General features: G+C 41.3%; 1 protein-coding gene across 2 annotated transcripts in view; it reads right to left on the bottom strand.

The window, feature by feature from the left end:
* The window catches only part of IQGAP2 (IQ motif containing GTPase activating protein 2), a 121,320-nt gene that overhangs the window by 92,327 nt on the left and 4,858 nt on the right, over positions 1-24,135 (bottom strand). For both annotated transcript variants that reach the window (XM_081929336.1, XM_081929337.1), the window contains exon 2: positions 3,886-3,985. In XM_081929336.1, coding sequence (XP_081785462.1) covers positions 3,886-3,985 — 100 coding nt within the window. The remainder of the gene's footprint in view (positions 1-3,885; positions 3,986-24,135) is intronic.

The raw sequence follows: 24,135 nt of genomic DNA, 5'->3' as shown, positions 1-24,135 counted from the left end.
GTCCAAATCCGGCCTCACATTTTATTTCTCTCCATCAAACCTTGAACTGCAACCAAGATTTGTTCTTGGCCTATTGCTCAAAGTTTGTTTGGAGGAAATAAGACATAACACTAAACTAGGCCCTGACGTAGCTCCCAGCAGCATGGCAGGAACAGAAGTGGAGGCGGAGCAAAGTGCCCTCAATTTCAATAGCATACATCAGCCTGCTGTGTGTTCAACTTTCCTATGGTTTAAACCTGTGACGTGCAAACAAGGCCAATGGTACAGATAGGAAGACCTTCAGGCAGAAAGATTTTAATACGGGAGCAGATGGTTGTTGATTTAAATACAGTGAGGTTATGCCAACCCATAATAAACAGCATTCAGGGAAGGAGTTGCGGGGGGGGGGGGAATGTGCTGTAGCATTGATCCTTAGAATATGCACATTTAAAACTTAAAACACTTTATCTCAAAGCTATACCCTTCTATTCCATACTTCTATTAATAAAAAGAATGAGAGGAAAGAAGCAAAACTACCCTGGCAACTTTAAAAACTGCTTGCTAAAAAGCCACTTGATAAACAAGGAAAGACAAGGAAACTCTAGGTGCTTGAAATAAGATAAGACTAATGCCCCATGTCTCAACAGTGGCACATGCACATGGATAGGATGGTTGCTAAAAATATGCCCCTGAGGATGGATCTGTTCTGAAACACTTTGGGCATAGAATAAATCACATTTCAAGCACCTGGACTTTTACTTTATTTCATTATTATTTTTTGCCTGCCAATAGTGCTTTTGCAGTTTTGTGGTTGGTTTTTCCGACATTTTATAAAACACCTGAGAATATTACTTTCTGCCCTGCAATTTTAAAGGTTTCTTTACATTATTCAAGTGACCTTTTTGAGAACTGACTTTAAAACCAGTAAATTATGAGGAAACAGTATAGCACCGAGCCATTTCTGATTTGAATTACACCTTCAGCAGATGTTTCGCTCCAGCCTCTATGAAATGGAATAAATTGTGTTTTAAGATCAAATTTTATCCCCACAAGGTTACAGTCGGCTTGCTATGTTTAAAGACTGCTTTCCTATTCTTTAGTAAATGTAAAAATGTAACAGACAGCACTGTTTACAGGAGCACCATCATTAACACCACAGTTCCCCTTTCAAATTCAGCCCAGAAAAATTCTCTCATTAAATCCACAATACAAGAAGAATGTTGACAGGAATTTACAAAGCAGCTGAAAGTACAAACACACACCCACGTTGGCTTATTAATTAACTGAGGCACTTTGAAATGCACAGTCAAATTTCTGGATGCAAGCATGGCGATCAATAGCAATACTTCCCTGCTGAAAAGGTAGAATACTGCATTCAGTTTAGCAGCCACAATTCAAGGAGGATGTCAAAACACTGGAAAGAATTGATAGGAGACCTAGAAGAATTGTCTGTCACAGAAGGTGAAAATAGGAAGAATTTTTTCCAATTTAAAAACAGCTCAGTGCTAGAATGAACCATCTAGTGATGTTTTGGAATATTCTTACTAGTTTAAGAAGAAAGCTGGAGACGCTTTTATGAAGCAATCTTTTAGGTACAGAATATCTTGCCTTAGGACAAAGGTCTGGACAACCACTACCAATTAAGATTCTAGTATGGGGTGAGCTCCTGTTGCTCTGTCCCAGCTTCTGCCAACCTAGCAGTTCAAAAGCAGACCACTGAAGCAGTAAAGTCAATGGCATTTCCGTGCGCACTGGCACTCGTCAGTCTTCCGTGCTCCAGTAGCAGTTTAGTCTTGCTGGTCACATGACCCAGAAAGCTGTCTGTGGACTGAAACGCAGCCTGAAAAGCGAGATGAGCTCCGCACCCCATAGTCGCCTTTGACTGAACTTAACCATCCAGGGGTCCTTTACCTTTTAACTTGTTTATAAGAGAACAGTCCTGGATTCAAAGTCCCACTCAACTCGCATCATCCCTGTTGAGAATTCCATTCCTCCTGAGCTGCAGATGTGTGGGATTGTTACATGTCACATGTCTGTTTACATTCCAGCACTGGAGTCTTGTGAGAGGAAACTGAGATACGCTGTTTCCGCTCTGTATAGCTTTTGCTTTTGCAGTTCTCTCTCCAAGGAAGAAAGACAGAGAGAGAAGCCATGTTTTCTTTGTTCTGTTACGTTTGATTTATTTTGCAATAAATTAGGCTTAGATGTTACTCCTCAAGGCTGAGCTTCTGTTTTGAACTCTGCTAATCGTGTGGTCATGTCCCTGGATATGGGCCACATCAGCGTGACGGGAGACCAGAGTGATGAATCCCAGGCGATGCTACGTTGGCGGGGGAGGCACCAGGCCTTGGCGTTATCACCCAGCAATCCCTAGCTAACAGGACCAGTGGTCAGGGATGATAAGAACTGTAGTCCAAAAACAGCTGGAGACCCAAATTTGGGAAGCTCTGCTTTAGCCTATTGAGATGCTGCTGCAAGAGTTTCATGGACATTCACTGGATAGTGTCCACAATAACACTCTCCTAATTACTCCATGCTATGGAACTGAGTTTTTGAAGAAATGCAGCTTATTGAGTCCATACTAGGAATAGGAAGCAGACCAGAAAAGTAAGAGGAGCTTCAAATATAATGTAAGTCTTTATTACATCTTAAGACAATGTAATTGGCGGCTATAGGGCTACTGCGGACAGTAACTGTCAATCCTGTTTAACAATTCTTCCCAAGCATGCAAATAGCAGTTTATGACATTTCAGAAGCAAAGGAATCTCAATGTTTACACTTTTAGATGGATTTTTTTCTGAACAATGAACTTAACACGTTCATAAGTTTTATTGAACAGAAGTGGTCTAAGAGCTAGAGAAACTTATACAAATGTATACAAAGTTCCTTTATTCATATTCAAAAGAAAGCACTGCAGTCATCAGCTGTATCCAGGCAGAAATGGGTAAAATGTTCGGGAAAATCCATACATATGGCAGCCCATGTCAGCAGTAGCTCAATAACCCCCCCCCCAAAGCTCAACAACTCTGCCCAAAAAAAAGCTCTGTCCAAAATTTCACTCTTTGAAATATGGCAACCCTACTTAAAGTCGGTAGAGAAAGAGGTTCTCTTCAACTTAAAAACAGAATGGAAAGTAAATAAATTAAATTTTGAGTAGGGAACTATGCACACTGAAGCAAACATAATACAGTACTAACTTTACACACATGTTGATGTCTAAGTGGGCCATTACCACAAACATCTTGCAATTGTTATAATGCCAATAATAAAAAAATGATACAGCCATATTAAGTTCCAACCATCCCAACTAGTGTTATCATGCAGAAGTTTCAGCTACTAATAATGCAATGGAAATGGATCAGCCCCATACAAGTAGGAAATATGAAATGAGGGCTGCCTTAGGGACTCATTTGGAGACTCTGGGTGGAATTCAACATGGCACTACATTGAACATTCCATCTGTGCAAGCAGCTACGCTTGCCAGATGGAATGATCCCCTACCCGCCCACTGCATGCTGTTCTGTGGGTTCACTCAACCCCCACAGGGCCAATTTCAGGGGCACTGAGAGAGGAGAGGCAGGAAACCTTTGCACAGGACTTCCACTGACAGGGTGGATTCCTTAGATGAATCATACCCATTATATAGAGATTTATAAAACTCAGGTTGTATCCTGTGGGCAGAGGAGCAGGAAGGTGGAGCACGTGGGTCTATCGCTATGCATGGCAGTGCTGGCAGGGACTGAAGGGGCTTGCTGCCCAAAACCACATCTGGGGCTTGGGACCAGGACAGTAAAATGCTGGTTTAGTGCTATAAGTAAACCACACCAACATGTCATTCATGCTAAATTTTTAAGACAGAAGCCTCAACAGGTTGATTTTAATATACTTAAGGAATGTCATTATTACCTTTTTGCTTCCTCTAGGTGGCATAAGTACTCATAAGCGATATTCTGACGTCGCCTTTCATCCATTTCCTCCGCTGAAAGCCGTGCATCATCCACAATAGCTGTAGATACAAAATCATGTCTAATTACACTTAATGAAGAGTAACAATTACATCTTGGGGGAGGGAGGGAATGATTTGTTAAATATGTGCAATTGCTTTTTATAAATTGGACATTAATTGTTTTAGCTTAATGCATACATTTAATTACCATTTGTTAAACAAATGTATATTTTAACATATATATTTTAAAAAAAGAAATAGTATGAAAAGAAGGGACGATCCTGAAAATGTGAATACTTTGTACCCAAAATTAACAGTTGCTTCAAAACAAGCTTACAAACTTGCAAAGTGTACTCTCAACATTCTACAGATAGTTGATACATACTTAATCATTTCAAGAATGCTCATCCCATTAAAAGATACTGTTTATTCACTTTTTAAAGGCAGTAATCTTGAGTAAGAAGAACTGTGAGATATTATTTCCCCACTAGCATTTCAAAAGAATGATAAACAAAGGCTAACAATTAAGAGGACATTATGAACTTCAGTTACAAAACAGTAGAATATAAAATATTTAAGGGCAGCATGAAATGATAGATTTGGAGATTCAAAGCAAGTGTAGTAAAATAATGCAGCTTTCAGTCATATTCCAATTTGCTTCTTTTAGGAGAAAAATAGAAGGATCTCATCAAAACCTAATGATCATCCACATAACAGGAGTATAAAGCACTGTCATTCCCTGTGGCCTTCTGACTTTCCTCTGCATAATGCGGTTCTGCTAATTTCCTGGAGCCATCTGAAGCTACTAACTTTGGAAGCATTTTTACCAATGAATTTAGTTTTGGTTCCATTGCTAAATGGAACTTCTGCATCCAGAAGCAATCACTTCTGCCCTAAGAATATTTTTTTTAAAGCCCTGCTGGATCAGACCAAAGGCCACCTAAACCAGAATCCTTTTCCCACAGTGGCTAACCAAATGCTTCTGCAAATCCCAAGGCAGGGCATGAGTGCAACCTAACTCTCTTGCTTGCGTTCCCCAGGAAATGGCATTCAGAGGCATACTGGAAATCATAGATAGCCCAATCATCTATCTATCATCCAACTATCTCTAGTCATGATGGCTATCAATATACCTATACACACTGAATGTATCTAAAACAGGTTTCAAACTATTTTAATCCCTTTTTTCTATTCAGCAATTGGGAAGTGAAATTATATACTCACTTTTGTGGGACTTGATAAAATCTTTCACAAATACACACAACAATATGGCTTTCTAATTTATGATTACAGAGGAGAGGAAGCTACGCAAATGTTTTGAGCAGTTATCCATTCGTCTCTGCCTGAAATAACATCTTTGTGACTCCACACTGTCAGATTATAGATTATACATAGACAAAGAGGCTTCACGAGCTTTGCCTCTATAATTTAAAGGCACTTTTAATACTACTGTAGGGTTGCCTCAATATGAAAGTTAGATTGAATTGGAGGATTGTAAACAATGGTTCTTCTATTTATAACATACAAACAAAATGTCCATTAAGTTTGATGGGCAGGGTAGGGAATGAAAGTTTCAGCCCCAACCCTACTTTCCTGCTATTCTTTCCTCCCATCCACAATCAAGGCCAAGGTTAAGGCAGCATGTCATAACAGCCTGGGTCCCACTCTCAGTGTTAGTCGTTCCCAAACCCAAATTCCACAGGTATATTCTAGGGTACAACACCTCTGAAATGTTATAAAACGAAATCACAATCAGATCAGCTTACAATTAAAACAAAAGCATCATCACAATCAATAACTGGCAAGACCATATTCCCAAACCATCTCCTCCTCCTTAAAACACAATAAACCCTCAGACATTACAATATGACCTCCAGGTAAAGAACACTGCCCCCCAACCCAGGAGCAGTGTTTGGTATAGGGTGATCAAAACAGCAACACTGTGCAATGTCTACATCCTTTCTCACAGGGCTCAAGTGGGCTCCTGGTTTTGAAGAGGAGAATGAGAGGAAGAAGGAACCACCCACTTGTTGACTTCTGCAGCCATCAGTAGCCACCAACAAGTTGTGCACCACCTCAACCTTGCCCCAGTTTCTTTGAAATTGGTCAGCAAATTTCATTCTGGTGGCCCACGGCCTGTCAGTGAAGGATAGGCACAGAGCAACTGTGAACAGCAGCAGCAGCTGCTCAGAGATGGACCAGAAGTGATGGGAGAGAGGAAGTGACTAGAAAGGGGTAGAGAGAGGATTAGGAGTCAGAAAGACACAGAATTCTATTGTATAACGATCTGAATTATTGGAATTCACATTTTAATGCAAAAATAATGCAACAATACGATTGCTACAACAGGCAGAAAAATTATTAAGGGGTCCACCAAGATCCTAAGCAATTTTCACACATAACATGTTGCAGTAATCTAACCTAGAGCTTACCAGAGCAAAGATAAAAGAAGTTAGGTTATCCCTGTCCAGATAGGGGTGCAGTTGGGCCACCTGCCAAAGTGGACAGAAGGCACTCTGCACCACCAAGGCCACCTGTTATGCCTTGAAGCTCAGTATTTAGATATGATGAAACCCTCTATTCAACCCTAAATATGTCAGCATTGTTGCTGAGATAACCACAAGCCACTGAAAAGCGCTATAGAAGGTAGGAATGTGTTCAGACTGGCAGTTTCACAGGAACTGCTGCAGAAGAGAGGATCTCAGTAATACTGTTCCAGATGTTGATATATACATACAGCTTGTAGGCTTTGCAGATACATACAGATACTGATATATACAAGCAGAAAGCATTTCTGTTGCTCTAGCAATTCTAAGATGTAACACAGACTCTGACTCATGGACAGACTCACTGATTGACATACCTTAATCATTTATATAGATAGCACTGGGCTGTTGCCATAGCAACTGGTTTGGCATACGTTACACCTGTTGGCTTATCTCATACACAGGATGATTTGCGCTCAGGAAAGAAATTAATCCGTTCCACCATGTCCAGTTCTTCCAAAGAAAGCTTTTCCACTGGTTTCTTGTGACTATAAACACCAAACTGCTTCTTAACCCCATAGCTGGGGTGCTTCCATGATCTTATATTTTTCATACTACCTTGCCCCTCCTACAAGGACAATGAAATGTTGGCTTAATAAGCTAAGATATCAATGAGTATTTTGTCCATGCATGCAAACCCTTATCTTATCTCTTCATAGCGTAACCAGGAAGTATTCAATTAACCAGTTTCCTGTTTTGTCTCAACCAGGAAACTTGGTTACCAGATTCACAAGAAGCCCAGGATATTAAACCAAGTTCAAATTGTGGTTTCAATATCCTGGCTTTTTCTGAAGATGGAAACTATACTTATTTACATATTTATTTTAAAATCATATAACCAGTCTACTTTTTGAGGACTCAAGGTGGCTAACAAGTCAAAATACAAAAACAATATTTCAAAGTATAAAATAATCCCCAAATTTGAATGGAAAGGGAAGATTATGGTTAATTAGAGACTTCCAGGTTAAAATTGCAGTTTACTCAAAACTGTGTGAAATACTTAATTTAATAAGCCAAGACAAGAACAATATATAATTGGCTGAACCAGCTCACTGTACCAAGTTAGTGTGTATAGGTAGAACTACACAAACCCTCAAATTTAAGAAAGTCAATTAAAAAACAAAGCTGGCAATTCTGGCATCAAGTGCAAATAGAAATGTGCACGCACAAGAAGTTATCAGATAATAATGGCAAAATTGACAGAAGTGCTGTTGATCTATTTGCCAATTTATTTCTTGGAATACTGCCCTTAAGTACCCATGGCACTTAGCAAAAATTATTTTAAAAAAAGGAAAATCAGAACAAAAAATAAAAATAAGCCATTTAAAGCTTATTACTGTATTTTTCGCTCTATAGGATGCACCTGACCATAGGAAGCACCTTGTTTTAGAGGGGGAGAACAAGAAAAAAAAAATTCCCCCTCTCTGCTCAGTGCCCCTTCAGCGAAGCGGCAGGAGAAACGGAGCCCCTTCCATTTCTCCTCCCGCTTCGCTGAAGGGGCGCTGTGCAGCTCTTCCTCTCTGCTGAAGCCGGGAGAGTCTTGCTCTCCTGGCTTCAGCAAAAGGAACCCGAAGCCTTTGGAACACAGCGTGCAGTCCCACTGCGCTCCAAAGGCTTCAGGCAGCTATCCCTGAAGCCTGGAGAGCAAGAGGGGTACCGACCCCTCTCGCTCTCCAGGCTTCAGTGAAAGCAACGCATAGCTTCCGGAGCGCGGAGGGAGTGTTCCCTCTGCGCTTTGGAGGCTTTGCGTTGCTTTCGCTGAAGCCAAGGAGCCTGCATTCGTTCCATAGGACGCACAAACATTTCCCCTTAATTTTTGGAGGGGAAAAAGTGCGTCCTATAGAGCGAAAAATACGGTAGTTCCACATGGAGAATTTGGGTTCACTGTTCACACAGTTTGTGATATTTTGGCATTTGAATTAACAACCTCTGGTAAAAACAAAACACTTTGGCTGCAATCAGCTTATAATTTAAGTCAACAGGGAATAACTCAAGTTAATAAAAGTAGAGTTTATTCCACTGTAGTAAATTATTAGTTGCTAGAGCATTTGCTTGTTTTATCTGGGCTTCATTCCTCATCTCTTTGTTAGTGGTGCACAACCAAAACAGCTTTCAAAATAGATTAGTTTGTGCTATCTTATACTGTATGCAAGATTCTTTCTCTGTACTGATTAGTAATGGGTTAGGCAAGATAACTTTAATTTCTTAACTAGCTTTTCAATTATACAACCATGAAAGCTGTATGCAGCATAAGTAGTCAAGACGGAGGGAAGGACAAATCCTGTTGTCAGGCAAGATAAGATAAACAAGACTAGAGATGATAGTCATATAATACTCTCCATTGTGATGTTTAGACAAAGGGCTCTGCATCTAGAAATCTACAAGTAACAGGAATGAGGGCAAGCAGCAGGCATTGGAAAGAGAGAGAAACAACAATGCTTAAATATAATCCACAAAAACAATTTACCCAAATAGTACAGTTCCTCCCAGGATCCAAATATATGATGAACTCGATCCAAAGAAGAGTGCAACTAGATCTGCATATTCAGGGAGGTCTGAGGATTCAATATTCCTAGCAAAAGCCACTCTTGCATTACGCCAAATTACTTTTGAAACTGCAATCTTGGTGCTCCTCCAAGTCACTCTATCCTGTACACTACTTTGTCTCTGCAAAACAGCATTTGGGTTTGCCATTCAGAAGAACCCCGCTGGGGTCCAAAACTTCTGAGCACACCTAAAGTGGCCCTTTGGGCTCTGGTCCATGTTCATAAATCTCAAAGTCACTGTTAACCCAGCTGGAATGTAGAAAGCTGCCTTATACCAAAGTCAGGCCATTGGCCCTCCTAGTTCAGTACTGCCTCTACACTACACTAACTAGCAGCAGCTCTCTGGGGTTTGAGACAAGGTCCCCAAGCTTTATCTGGAGATGCTGGGGACTGAACCTGTGACCTTCTGCATGCTGTGTTCTGAGCTACAGCCCTTCCCTGCACATATAAAACTGCTTTATAGCCTGGCTACTAGTCCATCAAGTCCAATCTTGTCTACTGTTAAATGGTAACAGTTTTCCAAAGTCGTAGGCAAATGTCTTTGCTGCCTCAAGAGTTTTTAAATGGAGATGCCAAGGACTGAATTGCCAACTTCTCCTTCATACAAATCAATGTGTTTGATTTGATGGACGCCTCCCAGACTGGCTAGAGCAACCCAGTCAGATGAGTGGCATCAGGCCCAGCCCAGGTGCGGCTTCCCTCCCCACGGTTCCGGCCTCAACAAGGGAGCCTGTCATGGGGGCACCTGGTTATGCCCTCTCAAAAAGATGCACCTGGGGAGAGGGGTCCCCAGCCCAGCACATGCTAGGCCTCTGTGAGATATACTGTACTACTTCAAGTTTACAACTTTGCCACCATGCCATAAGGTTGCCATTGACATTCAGTCTTCATTAACTACTCTATATATAACTCATGTGCTAGATATTTTGAAAAGATAGCATTGGCCTACTGTCCAGTTGAAGAAATTTCCTTTTTAAGTGCAATAATAGAACTATTAAGCAGTAATCCTAAATTGTTGACTGAAACAGGCCCCTAGCAATTGCAGGATTTACACACACACACACACACAACATTCCAGTATATTACACTGGAGGAGAAATGTTTTGTATTACTGTTTTACCAACTCTTATCAATGCCATTTTTGAAAAGCTACTTTAGAATTTGAGAAAAGCTCGGCTTCTTTGAGGAAACAGATTACACGGAAAACTAGAGCTTTTCCACTTTGCTATGGCAACCAGGGTGCACGGCAGGCATGTAGACTGAACATAAAAGTTGAGCTTTGTGAGCAATGGATGTTTTATAAATAAATAAATATCAATGTGGCAAAGTCATAATTTGCCCACCCCCAGTATCTAGGCATCTTATAAGGGAGGGATAAGGGAAGAATGGAAGAGAGGAAGTAAGAAGGCAAAAAATCAGTTTCATGAAACAGGCAGCTTGCCAAAAATGTGATACATTCTACTCTGCTAAATTTAACCTATGCAAAATAGATATATCTTTATATTACATAAGACTGAAGGCATTAATGGATTATTGATGGATGTTGGACTGATAAATGTTGATATGCAATCAGATTCTGGGGAGGGGGGAGCGAGGAAGACGCATACAGTGCTGATAGCTTTGTTTAGAAGAATCACTACATAACCATCTGCAGCAAAAGATAAGCCTACAAACACATCTCTGCATGGAACCAGATGCATGTTAGTCTAGGCACCGTTTAGCACATCATCTGAAGACGTGGTACAGACTAACACATATCCTATTAAGCCACACTGTGTGCCACCCTCCAGTTTCTTATCCAAGCAAACAAGCACAGAGGCTGCCTTCACATAGCACAGTAAACCTTAGTTAGCAGCTCACCTTGCATGCATAGATCATATTTGCTTTGCTCCTCCCATCGCACTAGCAACTTATGATGTCTGACTAGTTATGCCAAACCAAGGTATGTGATTGGCTTTGCTTAAACAAATCATGATCAAGAAGCCAGGGAGTAAAACAAACCACGACTCCTCATTCTGGATGCAGCACTAAGTCAGTGGTTTGTTGCTTCCACTCACACCAGGGAGAATGAATTAAAAGTCACCCGCACATTAATGGTAAGCCACAAGCGCAATACCCAAACCATATTGTTGCAATACCGCTGGCAAATTGTCATAGTGTAGCAGTTTTAAACTGCATTTAATGTTGCCTTTTAAATAGTTATGACCCACCCTGGGAGCTTATAGTGAAGGGTGGGCAATAAAGCAAACAAATAAACAACTGCCTTACACACTATTCCCAGTTTTCAGCACAGAGATCTTAGTGCAACTGGTAAATCTAAGCCATAAATCTGTATCTGTGCTGTACCACTTCTGACAGCAAAGAAATTCAGCGAACATACAAAACTAGCACGTTGTTGAAAGGAGTAGTGGCAACTTGGCTGGGCAGAGCTATAACCCATGACACTGCCATATTTCCTGCATCTAGGGAATCTCTTCATACAAAGAAGCATTTTCACCTGGACCCCCACCTGCTATCTGAAATAGAATAAGATACGGGTTGCTTTACTTTGATGATCAAGGATCTGGAAACCAAGCCTTATGAGGAACGGTTGAGGGAGTTGGCATATTTAGCCCGGTAAAGAGGAGACTGAGAAAAGATACGACAGCCATCTTCAAATATCTAAAGGGCTGTCGTATGGGAGGGAACAAGCTTGTTTTCTCCTGCTCTGGAGGGTAGGATCCATACCGATGGGTTCAAGTTACAAGAAAGGAGATTCTGACTTAACATCAGGAAGAACTTTCTGACACTAAGAGCTGTTAGAGACAGTGGAACAGACTCTCTTGGGAGGTGGTAAGCTCTCCTTCCCTGAAGGTTTTTAAGCAGTGGTTGGATGACCATCTGTCATGGATGCTTTAGTTGAGGCAGGACTAGATGAGCCTAGAGGTCTCTTCCAACTCTACAATTCTGTGATTCAATACTACCTCAGTGAGAACTAGGCCTTAAAATTTAAAACTTTCAGAGTACTTAAGCAAACACCCAGAGATTTCACGCTGATGCTTTTGAAGTGCAGTAAGCAATACCATATGCTCTCTCTTAGCACTGGGAAAATGTAAATTCACCAGGTATTGCAAATGTGTTTGGTAGATTTAAGAGGAAGTAGGAAGTGTGAGTGTAGGTGGCTTCCCACATTTATTTGAACAAAACTACTTTCTAGTTTGTAGCTGGGGAACATATATACACTCTGAAACCAATTTGCTGTGTTCTGTTGCTTTCTTCTGTGTTAGAATCACAGAATTGTAGAGTTGGAAGGGATCATGACTGTCATCTAGACCAACCCCCTACAATGCAGGAATCTTTTGTCCAATGTGGGGCTCAAACCCACAATCCTGAGATTAAGAGTCGAATGCTCTACTGATTGAGCTATCCTAGCAGAGTTAAAGTAGCTGTTGTTCAATGTGGTTCTGCACACAAAAGCCATACCAGCATGTTACTGGTAAAATAAGCCAATGAACTTTCACCTCTTGTCTTGAGCCAATTTGTATTTAGCTGGTGATCACATGAATTAAGAGCCTATGCAGTTCCAAGGTAATTCGCTACTGGACAGAGGCCAGTCAGCTATTAAAAACCAAATAGTAGTTTTATAAAACAGTTGGCTGATGCTGAAATGTCGAGAGACAAGGCTAAGTAGACAGGTTAAAATGCATCTCAATTTTATAGGGATAGTTTACAAAACGTTGCAGCTCAAGATTCTTGTCATCACTAGCAGAAAAGCAACATGATAAAAATTATCCTAAACCTGATTCACAGAACAGAATGGCATTGTTAGAACAATTTTAAAGAAAGTTATTTCCCCCTGCTTATGAATCAAGAAGTTTTGAAAGGCAATCTGGTCACGTGAGACAAGAGGCAAGCAGAGGAACACAGGTCTGGTGCAACATTAGGGAAGCTATGGTAGGCCCCAGTATTACGCCCTCATACCCAAAATATCCCCCATCTATTACAGAATTAGAAGTATTGACCCAGATTAAAGTTTAGAACAATGGATTGGAGAATGTCAGTTAATGCAAAAATGAATCAACGAATATTCTATTATCTATTTCCATTAGCCACTATAATTATACATTTCAGTGGTGCAAAAGTGCAACTCCATGCCATCAAATACTCATGCACGTGTCTTGCATACATTTATTAAAACAGGGGGAAACAGACTATAGTTTGGAAACCAGAAGATATTTGTACCACCACACAGTTTGGACAAATATCATCATTTTGCAGAATAACCACAGAACACAACATTCTTGGCATGTTAGAGGAGGAAAAGTTGCTTGCTTATGGTGTTGAAGGGAAGCCACAGACAACTGACATGTTTTCTATACAACTAAGCCTTGTACTTAGAAAGAGAAAAAATACCACAACAGGAAAGAAAGAAAGAAAGAAAGAAAGAAAGAAAGAAAGAAAGAAAGAAAGAAAGAAAGAAAGAAAGAAAGAAAGAAAGAAAGATAGATTATGGCCACAGTTAGAGTTGCAAGACTGTAACTTTGATCCAGAGAAATCTAGATCTAAATAGGTATAACTGAACTTTGTGAAATATCTGAAAACCCTTCAGTTTTTGACAAGCAATGGCCAGTGATTTCAGCTCAAGTGATTTCACTCAGGTGGCAAAAGGCAGCAGCGATTGCAGTGTGGCGACAGCTGTGGCAAATGAAGAGACAAAGTGCCAAATCCAAGAAGAAAACCAGCTCCAATGATGATCCCGACAATCCGGTGAGGGAAAACAGGTAAGGGCTCCAGGGTGCGGGGTGTTTAAATGGCCAGGGCACAGACCAGAGGGAAGCCTTCCTGCACTGTCAACTCTGCCAATCTTGGGTGCAGGCTAGGATCCAGCTCCAGACAGGATGCCAATCCTGAATTCTCTCATCGTAGTCTTAGAGGAGCCTCCACTTTCCTGCAATGCCGCCACACCGAGAGGGTGAGTGAACTTTTTGACAAGTTGCATGTGAAACTCAAAAATTTCATAAGTGATTAACAATACAGTGCAGGGAGCTACAATATACTAAGAAAAAAAAAAGGCTGTATAAATAACCACTTATTCTCCAAGTAGTCTGGGTGTTTATTATTTACATTTTGCTCTTGTCATTAAAAGTTTAACACCCCAAAACTTTGTTCACTTCTTTCTACCATGGATTTGAGAACTCTGACTTCTTCGTATTGTTTCATCTTGACTGTGGTACTGCTTTACTTTTTAGTACACCAATCCCTCATCATTCCCCACTTTTTATTTTGTTTTCTGCCACTCTTTTTTCCTGATCCTTTCTTCACTCATCTCTCCACTACTATCAACTAGGTTTTCTTTTCCATGCCATATCCATTTAAAGTTCCCTCTCTTTGTTGATGAATGCTTGTATTTCTCCACTCTGCGGATATTCTCAGCTTCAAAAGTCAAAGGTTATAAAATCTTAATGCAACAACTGAAGGCTGTTCTCAGGCATCTGTCCCTCAGATTTGCCTTTTCAACTTCTCTATTACTTCCTTATTCTTTGTACCAGAGGTAGCCTCCAAATGTTTTCAAATACAACATTCAACATCCCTGACAATGGTGGCCAGGGCTGATGGGAGTTGTAGTTTACAATCTAGAGCAGGGGTCGGCAAGGTTTACCTCACCTGGGCTGCTTCACTCCTGTGGAGATCGTCTGTGGGCCAGACTGTGAGTGTGCGTGAGCATGTGCACCTGCAATTTCTGGCATCTGTGTAGACATGATTTCCAGCGCCGGGGGAGCAAGTCCCGTGCCGCGCTGTGCCGGTTTAGCGCAGCGTGGGGGGGGGACTCGCCAAGTAGGCAGCTCGTGGGCCGGTTAAACGACCCCCATGGGCTGCTTGTGGTCCATGGGCCTTAGGTTGCCGACCCCTTATCTAGAGGGCACAATATTGGTTATCCATTTTTTTATACACTCATCTCTAAATTATGCCTTGCTTAACTCCTGTCTAAAAGTGCCAATGGAGTATAAAAGCAGCAATAGTCATATTCACCCTTTCAAATGTCCCTAAAGGTATCCCAGGGATCAGTCAATATCCTTGGAGGGATGTTGTGGTGGTGTTGTTTCATTTATACCCCATCCATCTGGCTGGGTTTCCCCAGCCACTCTGGGCACACAAGGCCAATTTCCCCTATAATACCCTGTACTAACATTCAACTGCTTTTTCCTACAGATATAGAACATTTACAGGTCACTCATATTAGGATAGCTATGCAAAACAATGGTTTCCATTGACTAAATTTGCAGTGCACTATCTGAAATGTTGGAAGCCGCCCAGAGTGGCTGGGACTACCCAGTCATATGGGTGAGGTATAAATAATAAAGTGATTATTAAAATGATTTCCATCTTTGCCAATAAGTACTCTCACATTTTCTTTACTTTGCCTCAGACAGTATCACACCAGATTAGTGATAAAGACAGAACTGAAAAACTACTGGTATTTATATTTTGAATGGGGAAACAATCATGCTTCTCTGTTCCTAGTCTTTACTGCAAACTCAGATTTTTAAAATTATTTCCTCCGGCCTCCTACCAAGTTGTGCCTAATCAAGTTGTGCAAACTCCCCCATTCCATTTTAAGAATATTACAAAATGCAGATTCAGGCTTTTTCCCATCTTGCCCAACAACATTTCCTTCTCCAATTCCCTCCAAACTGCTTTTTTGTTTTCTTTTGTTTTTTGCTTAGCATCCAGCCTAATGAAGTGTTTTGATAGAACATGAAAACCCCTCTTGTTTGGGACTTCAGTTTATCTTAATAAGGGGTGGTGGTGGGAAGAAGATCAACAAGGAAAAAAATAAAACCACTCTACTATTACTTTGGGTTCCCACCCCAGTTAAATTATCAACACAGTTACATGCAATCTGTGTCCAGAATAACTTCAGCTTGTTTTTTTCAACAAGTATTTCCCCAAAACTTTATACATTATTCTAGTCTTGTGACATGGGTGAAACTGATCTCATCTGAATAGAACTCAGTATTTGTTTGGCTATTATATTTATGTGCAATCATTAAATGAACATCATTACTGTATCCAGAACTATACTATTGTAAACCATATACTGTAGAAAAATATGCAAAACAAAATCAGCTCCAAATTCACTCTGCAAGCACAGCTGCCTATGTTCTTATATATGGGTTTGAAACAAATATATTTTCCCTTGCTTTGTCATGACAGCTATTCCAGGTTTCTTCTGTTTGGATTACTGCACATAGACCTTTTGAAGTGACATGTTTGGATTGTTTTCTTATACTTTATCCTGGGAATACTGGTATATAAATAGGAAGCTAAGCAGCTGCATTAAACCGAGTCAGACTATTGGTCCATCTTGCTTAGCATTGTCTAAACTGACTGATGGTGGCTCTTCAGGGTTTCAGACAGAGGTCTTTCCTGGTTCTACCTGGGAAAACTGGGAACTGTACCTAGGATCTCTTGCACTGCAAAGCATGTGCTCTACCAGAGTCACAACCCTTCATCATTGAGAAGACCCTCATTCCTAAAACATACCAGGGAAAGTTCAGTAGTGTGGTTCTCTGCACCATTCTACAGACGCAATACATCTGAATTACTTCAAATTGCTGAGTTTCAGAGTTAGGTTAATTGGTGGGAAAGCTTTAGATTTTCCAGCTCACACAGCTGGAACAAATCCTTTTAAAGCACAAGAGGTCACTTGCTGCCCATCTAGAATATTGGTTTTTAGTCTTCCCAATTCAATATAAGCATTTAATTCACCTTGGAAATTCCTAACAGCTTTCTCCATGATTACTTTTGATCTGATTTTAAGTTTAGAGGCAATACTTTGGCTTCCAAAGCCTGCACTTTTGAACTACTTATATTAAAAGTAAAACCAGTTTAAATTGCATTTCATTTTCTAGACAAATAAATTGTTACAATAATGTCCAACAAAGTATCCATTGATATAAAAACTCATTTCCCCCACAAACAGGAATATCAGAATTAGAAACTTAAACCATTTTGAGATTCTAAGGCTCCCAATGAATTCGTACAGTTGACTGAAGGCCAATTTAGGTATTACCCAAGCGCTGCAGCTGCCACCTATGAATGGTTCTGTCTCACTTCTCTCACCATTAACACTTGAAGTGGGGAACCACATAGAATAAACTTCTCCAGAATAGTCCACACCAATCCTGAAGCTGTTTAGAGGCTAACAGCACTGATCCAGAAATTTTCTGAATGACTCACCTGAATGGCTGTCATTCCCCAAACTCGATTATATGCATTTTTCTATAAGGCATGGGGCCAGATCACATGGAACAACGAACCACACTGAACAAAAACATATCACTCACTTTTTTTAATTGGTCCAGCAAATAATCAGATGCAACATTTTGGCTTTACTTAGAACACCTAATTCCAAGATTCTTAATATTCTGGCTCGAAGTTCTCAAATAGTAACTGGGAAAATTCTCCCAATACAAGGTAACAAGAAGGCCAATAAAAGGGCATCAAAATAGGTTAGGAAGGACCAACTCCCAAGGAAACTCCCAAAGTTTTCACCAAGAAATTGACAGCAATTTCTTGCCATTTATCCCCAGCACACATGTCTCTCACAACAGCCCAATACCAGTTATTCCATACTCTGCCCTGTGTCTTGGCAGCAGATTTCGACATTCCACACTGCTTTGCTCCAATTTATTTATTTATTTATCTATCTATCATTTAATTACATTTGTATACTGTCTTTCATCCAAAGATCAAAGATCAAAGGGTGGTTCACAACATAAACTGCTATTCTCTTATATTTCCGTGCTTCCCTGACATTTATTGTTTCTAATTTAACGTCTATTAACAGGAACCCAGGTATAAAGACACTAATGTCTTTAACACTCTGTAATCCTTTGCAAGCTAACAATTCCTGCAAAAAAGCTTTCAGGCCTAATGAAGGTTAAAGGAACAGCCCTCCCGTTCATGCCCACTTCCTGAATAGGAAAATGAGGATAGGAGCAGCTTGGAATGCGTACCCCAAATTTATTTGCAAGGCAAGCCTAAAACCAAAGTTCAAATGGATTTTAAGCTAAGATAGCAAGAACACCCCTTATTTTCAACCTGAATCCCATCCCAAAATTCAGCAACATCACTTCATGTGGATCACTAACCATCTCAGATTAAAGCAGTCATGAGAAAGGGATGGCTCGATGCCAGCTGTCAATTTGTAGTGAGGTTGTCATCTAAATTGGTTTTGCAAAGGACTCCCCACTTCAAAATCTGGGAAATCCCAAAAAAATCCACATAAGTCTCCTGTTGCCAAGCCTTCCCTTTCACACAACAGCTTTGACTGCAGATTTTTTCACTCGTTTTTTCACCCAGACAGCTCTATTTACAGTGCCAGCAGCAGTTTTTGATCCAGGCACATAAAATCCAAGAATGGCTATGCATTGGTTAAGACAATATTTTCCCCTACCCACAAAAACCTGCCCTTGTGTCATTGGACTCACTTCTGATGGGCCTCATAGTCATAACATTAGATTTTGCTCAAAAAGCCGGGGGAGAATAGATTATGGAAGTGCTTTCCTCTCTTTCCACCCACCCACCCACCCAGTGGCGTAGCGTGGGTTGTCAGCACCCGGGGCAAGGCAAGTAATTTGTGCCCCCTAAGCCGTGGATTTGCGCCTCGAACCCTAACCCCCAGATGTTGCGCCCGGTGTGGCCGGCCGCCCCTGCACCCCCCACGCTACGCCACTGCACACACACACACACAAAGAGAGAGAGAGAGAGAGAGAGAGAGAGAGAGAGAGAGAGAGAGAGAGAGAGAAAGAGAGCCTCATACAGTCAATGTCTTGCTGTAAGCCCAAATATCCCTTTGCATCACCATCTTGAAATTAAGCCAGCAGTACAAAGGATCTTCCTCTGAAGGCAGGGATCAAGTCACACCTACAAAGAAACCATTTTACTGACACCAGGCCAGGTGACTGACATGTGGGACAACCTTGCCCACTTGTCAAAATGGCACATTGGGCAGCTTCTGTTCCCTACTCTATGCTCCCCATGTCTCTGAGGGTCAGGAAGGGAAAGAGGAACCAATACAGGAAAAGTATTCAGAGTGAATAAAACTAAACTGTAATGCCTTGATCGCACAGTACCAGCCACTCCTAAGTGGCAATTTTCCACAATGGCCAATATTTGAACAAATGCACGTTGATGTAGTAAAGACACCAGTTCAAATTAACCAGTTGGACATGTTTCTTGCTTCAATTTCAATTCAGTTACTATATAAACCACAAAATTAAAGACACGTGGCAGCTTAACAAACCAAAATGTAAATTCATTATGTTTTGCAGAATACCATGTGAGGTGGTTGTGCAAACTGGCTACTAATTCTGTAATTAAAAATGATGAGTGGATTAAATAAATGGAAACCCGATCTAAGTTTTCCCTTCCCCATCTTGAAGGAAAGACACAATGACCACACATGAAAGGCCAGGAAGTTAGAAGAGAGGGAATAGCTAAAAGCAGATCACACAACCCACAGCTATAATAAATTATAATAATAATTTATTTATACCCTGCCCATCTGGCTGGGTTTCCCCAGCTACTCTGGGCGGCTTCCAACAAAAGATTAAAATACAATAATTCATCAAAAATTAAAAACCTCCCTAAACAGGGCTGCCTTCAGATGTCTTCTAAAAGTCAGATAGTTGTTTATTTCCTTGACATCTGATAGGAGGGCATTCCACAGTGCGAGTGCCACTACCAAGAAGGCCCTGTACTTGGTTCCCTGTAACCTCACTTCTCGCAGTGAGGGAACTGCCAGAAGGCCCTCGATGCTGGACCTGAGTGTCTGGGCTGAGCGATGGGGGTGGAGACGCTCCATCAGGTATACTGGGCCAAGGCCATTTAGGGCTTTAAAGGTCAGCACCACATTTGTGGCTCACATTTAAACAACTCCTCTGTGAAGAAGAAGGTGGCAGACCTGGATCATAGCCATATGATACCTTGGAACCAAAAAGGTGGCAGCCCTATGGCGACGCCTTCACAAGCACATCTCACCTCATGAAAATGGCATGGTAAAAGTTATCACCCAGGGAAGAACGTCACAAAATAATGCAAGTGCCTAGTCAATATAGGACAGAAGCATTAAAAGCAGAGTTGACGTATTATCACATATGGATATCAGAACTAAGGAATGTTATCAGGTCTTTGTTCTTATCTTCTGGTTCCCACATGTGCAAGTGCTAATTATGAAGCAATCACAGTTCATATCAGGAAGTGACAACAATACTCCCTTCATAGCCTGTTCTACTCCAGTGGTTTTGAGCTACCACCAGCCAACCTCTTGAAAACTGCTGAGGGCCTTGGAAGACCACTTCATGCCCTTTCTGCCTATTGTAGCAATTATAATGTGCTGTGCTGGATGCGGTATGATTTTTAATTGTATTTTTATGCCTTTTTATTTCTTATATTTGATTTTATTGTATTCCAAGTGCTTCCTTCCGCCCTCCCCTCCAAAAAAGAAAGAACATCACTTCAAGTCTGTCTGGTTTACCTTATGGGCAGACTGGGCCACTGGGTTCACAAACACTGCTCCCACTGTTCTTCAAAGACGTGCCACAGACCACTATCAGAATAAACCTTGCAGTTCTTATATTAGCAGAGATGGAAATTAATTTTAGGTGGTGCACTATGCAAAAGAGACAACAGAAGCCAAACAGTAGCATTGCCTAGTTGCTGAAGGGCATGTAGCTCTCAAAAAGTAAACTTCCATCGTCACCGGGTAGATAGTCCATTTCTTCCAGTTTTAGGATTCTATTGCTTGGCAGATATATTTAATATCCACCACAACACAAAAATAGTAAAGGTCATTTTGGCCTGCAAGAAAAATCCCAAAATCTTAAGCTTTTGAATACTCCAGAACTTGCATTAGGATGATGAAATGTACCATCCAGACCAGGCATAGGCAAACTTGGCCCTGCAGATGTTTTGGGACTACAACTCCCATCATCCCTGACACTGGTCCAGCTAGGGATGATGGGAGTCGTAGTCCCAAAACATCTGGAGGGCTGAGTTTGCCTATGCCTGATCCAAGCCATTGAAGAGCTCTGAAGCTTCCTTGTGATTTTGTAATGTTAGGGTTGGCCTAACAAAGGCATTGATTACTAACTGTGGATTTTTCCAATGAACCAGCACAACTTCCTTTACTTTTTGTGTGATTTTGAGACCATGAAATTTAGCCATTCGGGACAGGGATCTTAAAACTGGAGCATGATACTAGGTGTGAATGCTTTTAAGGTCTTTTCCTTCAGTAAAATTCAGACATTATGTGGCCATCCTCGTTTAGCAGTTACTCATTAACTATGAATAAAAAAAGGTGAAGATAAACATGTCTGGCTGCCAAATTACAGTCATCAATACTTGTACCTAGCCGAGAACTGTTTGAAGAAACCCGCAATAACTGGAAAACACTGGGTACACCTAGAAAGTACACATACAGCTCACTCTTTTATTTTAAAGAAGAAAAGCTGTTCCATTCAGGTTTCTCCTGACCTGATAAATCCATTACTATATGAAAGTTACCCGCTTATCCACTTAGGGAACCATGTATTTAAATAGCGATACATTTTCAAGCAGTGGACACAACTAAAACACAAGTTAAAGACAAGTTCCATGGCTCTCAAAGGGAAAGCCAAGCATGTGCTTAAATTATCCCAATGTGAAATCAAAGGAACTTTCATTAAGTGCTTCACTTGGCTGAACAATGCTTCAAATAAAGTGTTATGGTTAATGGCTGCAGCTCCTTAAGAGCAAGTGATACATCTTTGCATTGTTGAGAATTCAAATCTACTCCAAAATGTGCAGCTGCTGATTTTTAAAAAAAGAGTTGTGGATCAAGAACTTCAGCCTATCCACTTCTTAGCATGAAGTCAAGCATGAGTACTATTTTAAAAGAAAGGTGGTCACAGATGATGTAGTTGCATTGCTACTGAAATTGTGGCCATCATCTTGCATTTCACTTCATTCACCTCCTAACACTGATCTCAGGTGGTCAAGCACCTGTGAGTTTGGAGGCGAACCTGGGCTGCCTCAAAACAAGGTTGTGCTTCTACAGTATTGTGCTTTCTACATTAAGTATTTGGCGGTTCCCTAATATACTTCTACACATAAAAGTGTGTGAAGTTCTTTAGAAGAACAAAACAAGAATGTTGCTACCCTATGGATGTGGAGGGAAAAGAAATGAGAAAATACTAGAGTATTTTAGACTATGGCATTAGATACTGCATCTGAAACTGCAGCAACTGCAGGGTCAAGATCACTCTGAAGTACTGCAGTAAGTATATAAGAAGAGCCCTGCTGGATCATCTAGTCCAACATCTTGTTCTCACAGTGGCCAACAAGATGACCGTGGAAAGCCTGCAAGCAGGACATGAGTGCAACAGATTCTGCCTACCTGCGATTCTCAGCACCTGGTCTTTGGAGGCGTACTGTCTCTGGCAGTGTAACATAGCCATTGTGGCTAATTGCAATTGACAACATTGTCCTCCATGAAGTCAAGCAATTTGTGTAGCCTGTTGGTCACACTGAATCCTCAAAACCTCCAGCGATTCCTCCCCCACAGTGGGAGTCAGTAACCACTGGACTGTACAAATTAACTCTCCTGGCTGGCTATCAAAGGATGCAATGCAAGCTGTGAAGTGAGTTTTCTTTGAAGTCTGCGCTGCCACATGGTAGGCACAATTATGTGTGTTAGCCAGACTCCAGTCAGCTTTGGAGTGACATTTGCACCATGTACAAGCCTTCGTCTGGCTTGCTTCATACCTCAGAACTCCCCAGAATACCAAGGAACTGCTCAGTCTCTACAACACTGAGGAGGCTGCCCGGGAGCTGCCCATTTCATTGTGCTATTGCATAAGGATTGTGGTCTTTATCCTCTGAAAGATCCCTCAGAGCACTCAAGAACCCTTCAGGTTCCATCAGTCTCCAAAGGTGGGCCATCTGAACAGGGAGTGCAACCATTACAAGGAGTGCATTTCACCACCATCTTTGGTCCATCCCTCATATCACTCACAGTAAAGACCAAGTCAATGGCGTGCCCTGCCCAATGTGTTGCATCAATGACTACTTTGATGCAGCCCCATAGCTGTCATGAAGTCTTGAGCCTCCATGTGGATATGAAGTCACCTAGGACTAAGTCCCGCAAAACTACACCTGTACCTCAGCTCGCTTAGGCAGGATGTCACTGGGTTTTCAATAGGCCAGCAGCATTCCCTGGCCATTTTTCTGGCCCAACACCAGGAGCAGACCCTCTACGGTCATCCCATGATCAATAGGTTTTCTGGTAAAGGAGATGGTGCTTCTATTAACAGCAGCAGCAACAAAACAACAACAACAACAACAACAACACCCACCCACCCACACACCCACACACACACACAGAGTCTGGTTTGGAGCTGTATCAAGTATCCAGATGCACAAAACTGAGTTAGGTGGTACTGGTAGTACACACCAGGTCAGTCCTTTCATCCAAAATCAAGTCATAGATGAGCATGGTTTCATGAATTGACCTGGCATTCACTAGCAACACCAACAAACCTGAAGGCTCAATGGATAAGCTACCAGAGTTTCTATAGGAGCGGGAGGACTTGGGCAGCAGACAGGGACCAAACATCTAGGGCTCCCTGCCCCTGATGGTGATCAGCTATTACATTCCAACTATACCTTCCCAAGCCCACTACCACTGACACTGGGGCAGCTTCTTGCAAGATCAGGAAGAAGGATGAGTCTGGGCCTCACCAACCACTGGAGGCAAGAGGTGAGGGGATGAGGGCACTTACCCTAGCATTAGCAAACGAATTTGCAAACACTGTTGCACACTAGCGTCAATGCAGTGTTGTCAAGCTCCCCATGCTTACAATATTTGCACATTCACTTGCTATAGCAAGTGTCCTCCCCTTGCCATAATCAGTGAATTTGCAAACATGTTAAGCATGGAAAACCAGACAACACTGCAAAAACATTAGCCTGAAAAAAACAACCTTTTCCCATCATTTTTCTAGCTAGTCACAACAGACATACAAAACACAAGGACATCTTCCTCCCTGACTTAACTCGCTAGCTACAGTTCATCTGCGGAACTGTTCTCTCTGAC

Source organism: Podarcis melisellensis (genome assembly GCF_964234715.1).
Source record: "Podarcis melisellensis genome assembly, chromosome: 11".
Lineage (NCBI taxonomy): Eukaryota > Metazoa > Chordata > Lepidosauria > Squamata > Lacertidae > Podarcis > Podarcis melisellensis.
This window is presented reverse-complemented; position numbering and strand designations above follow the sequence as displayed.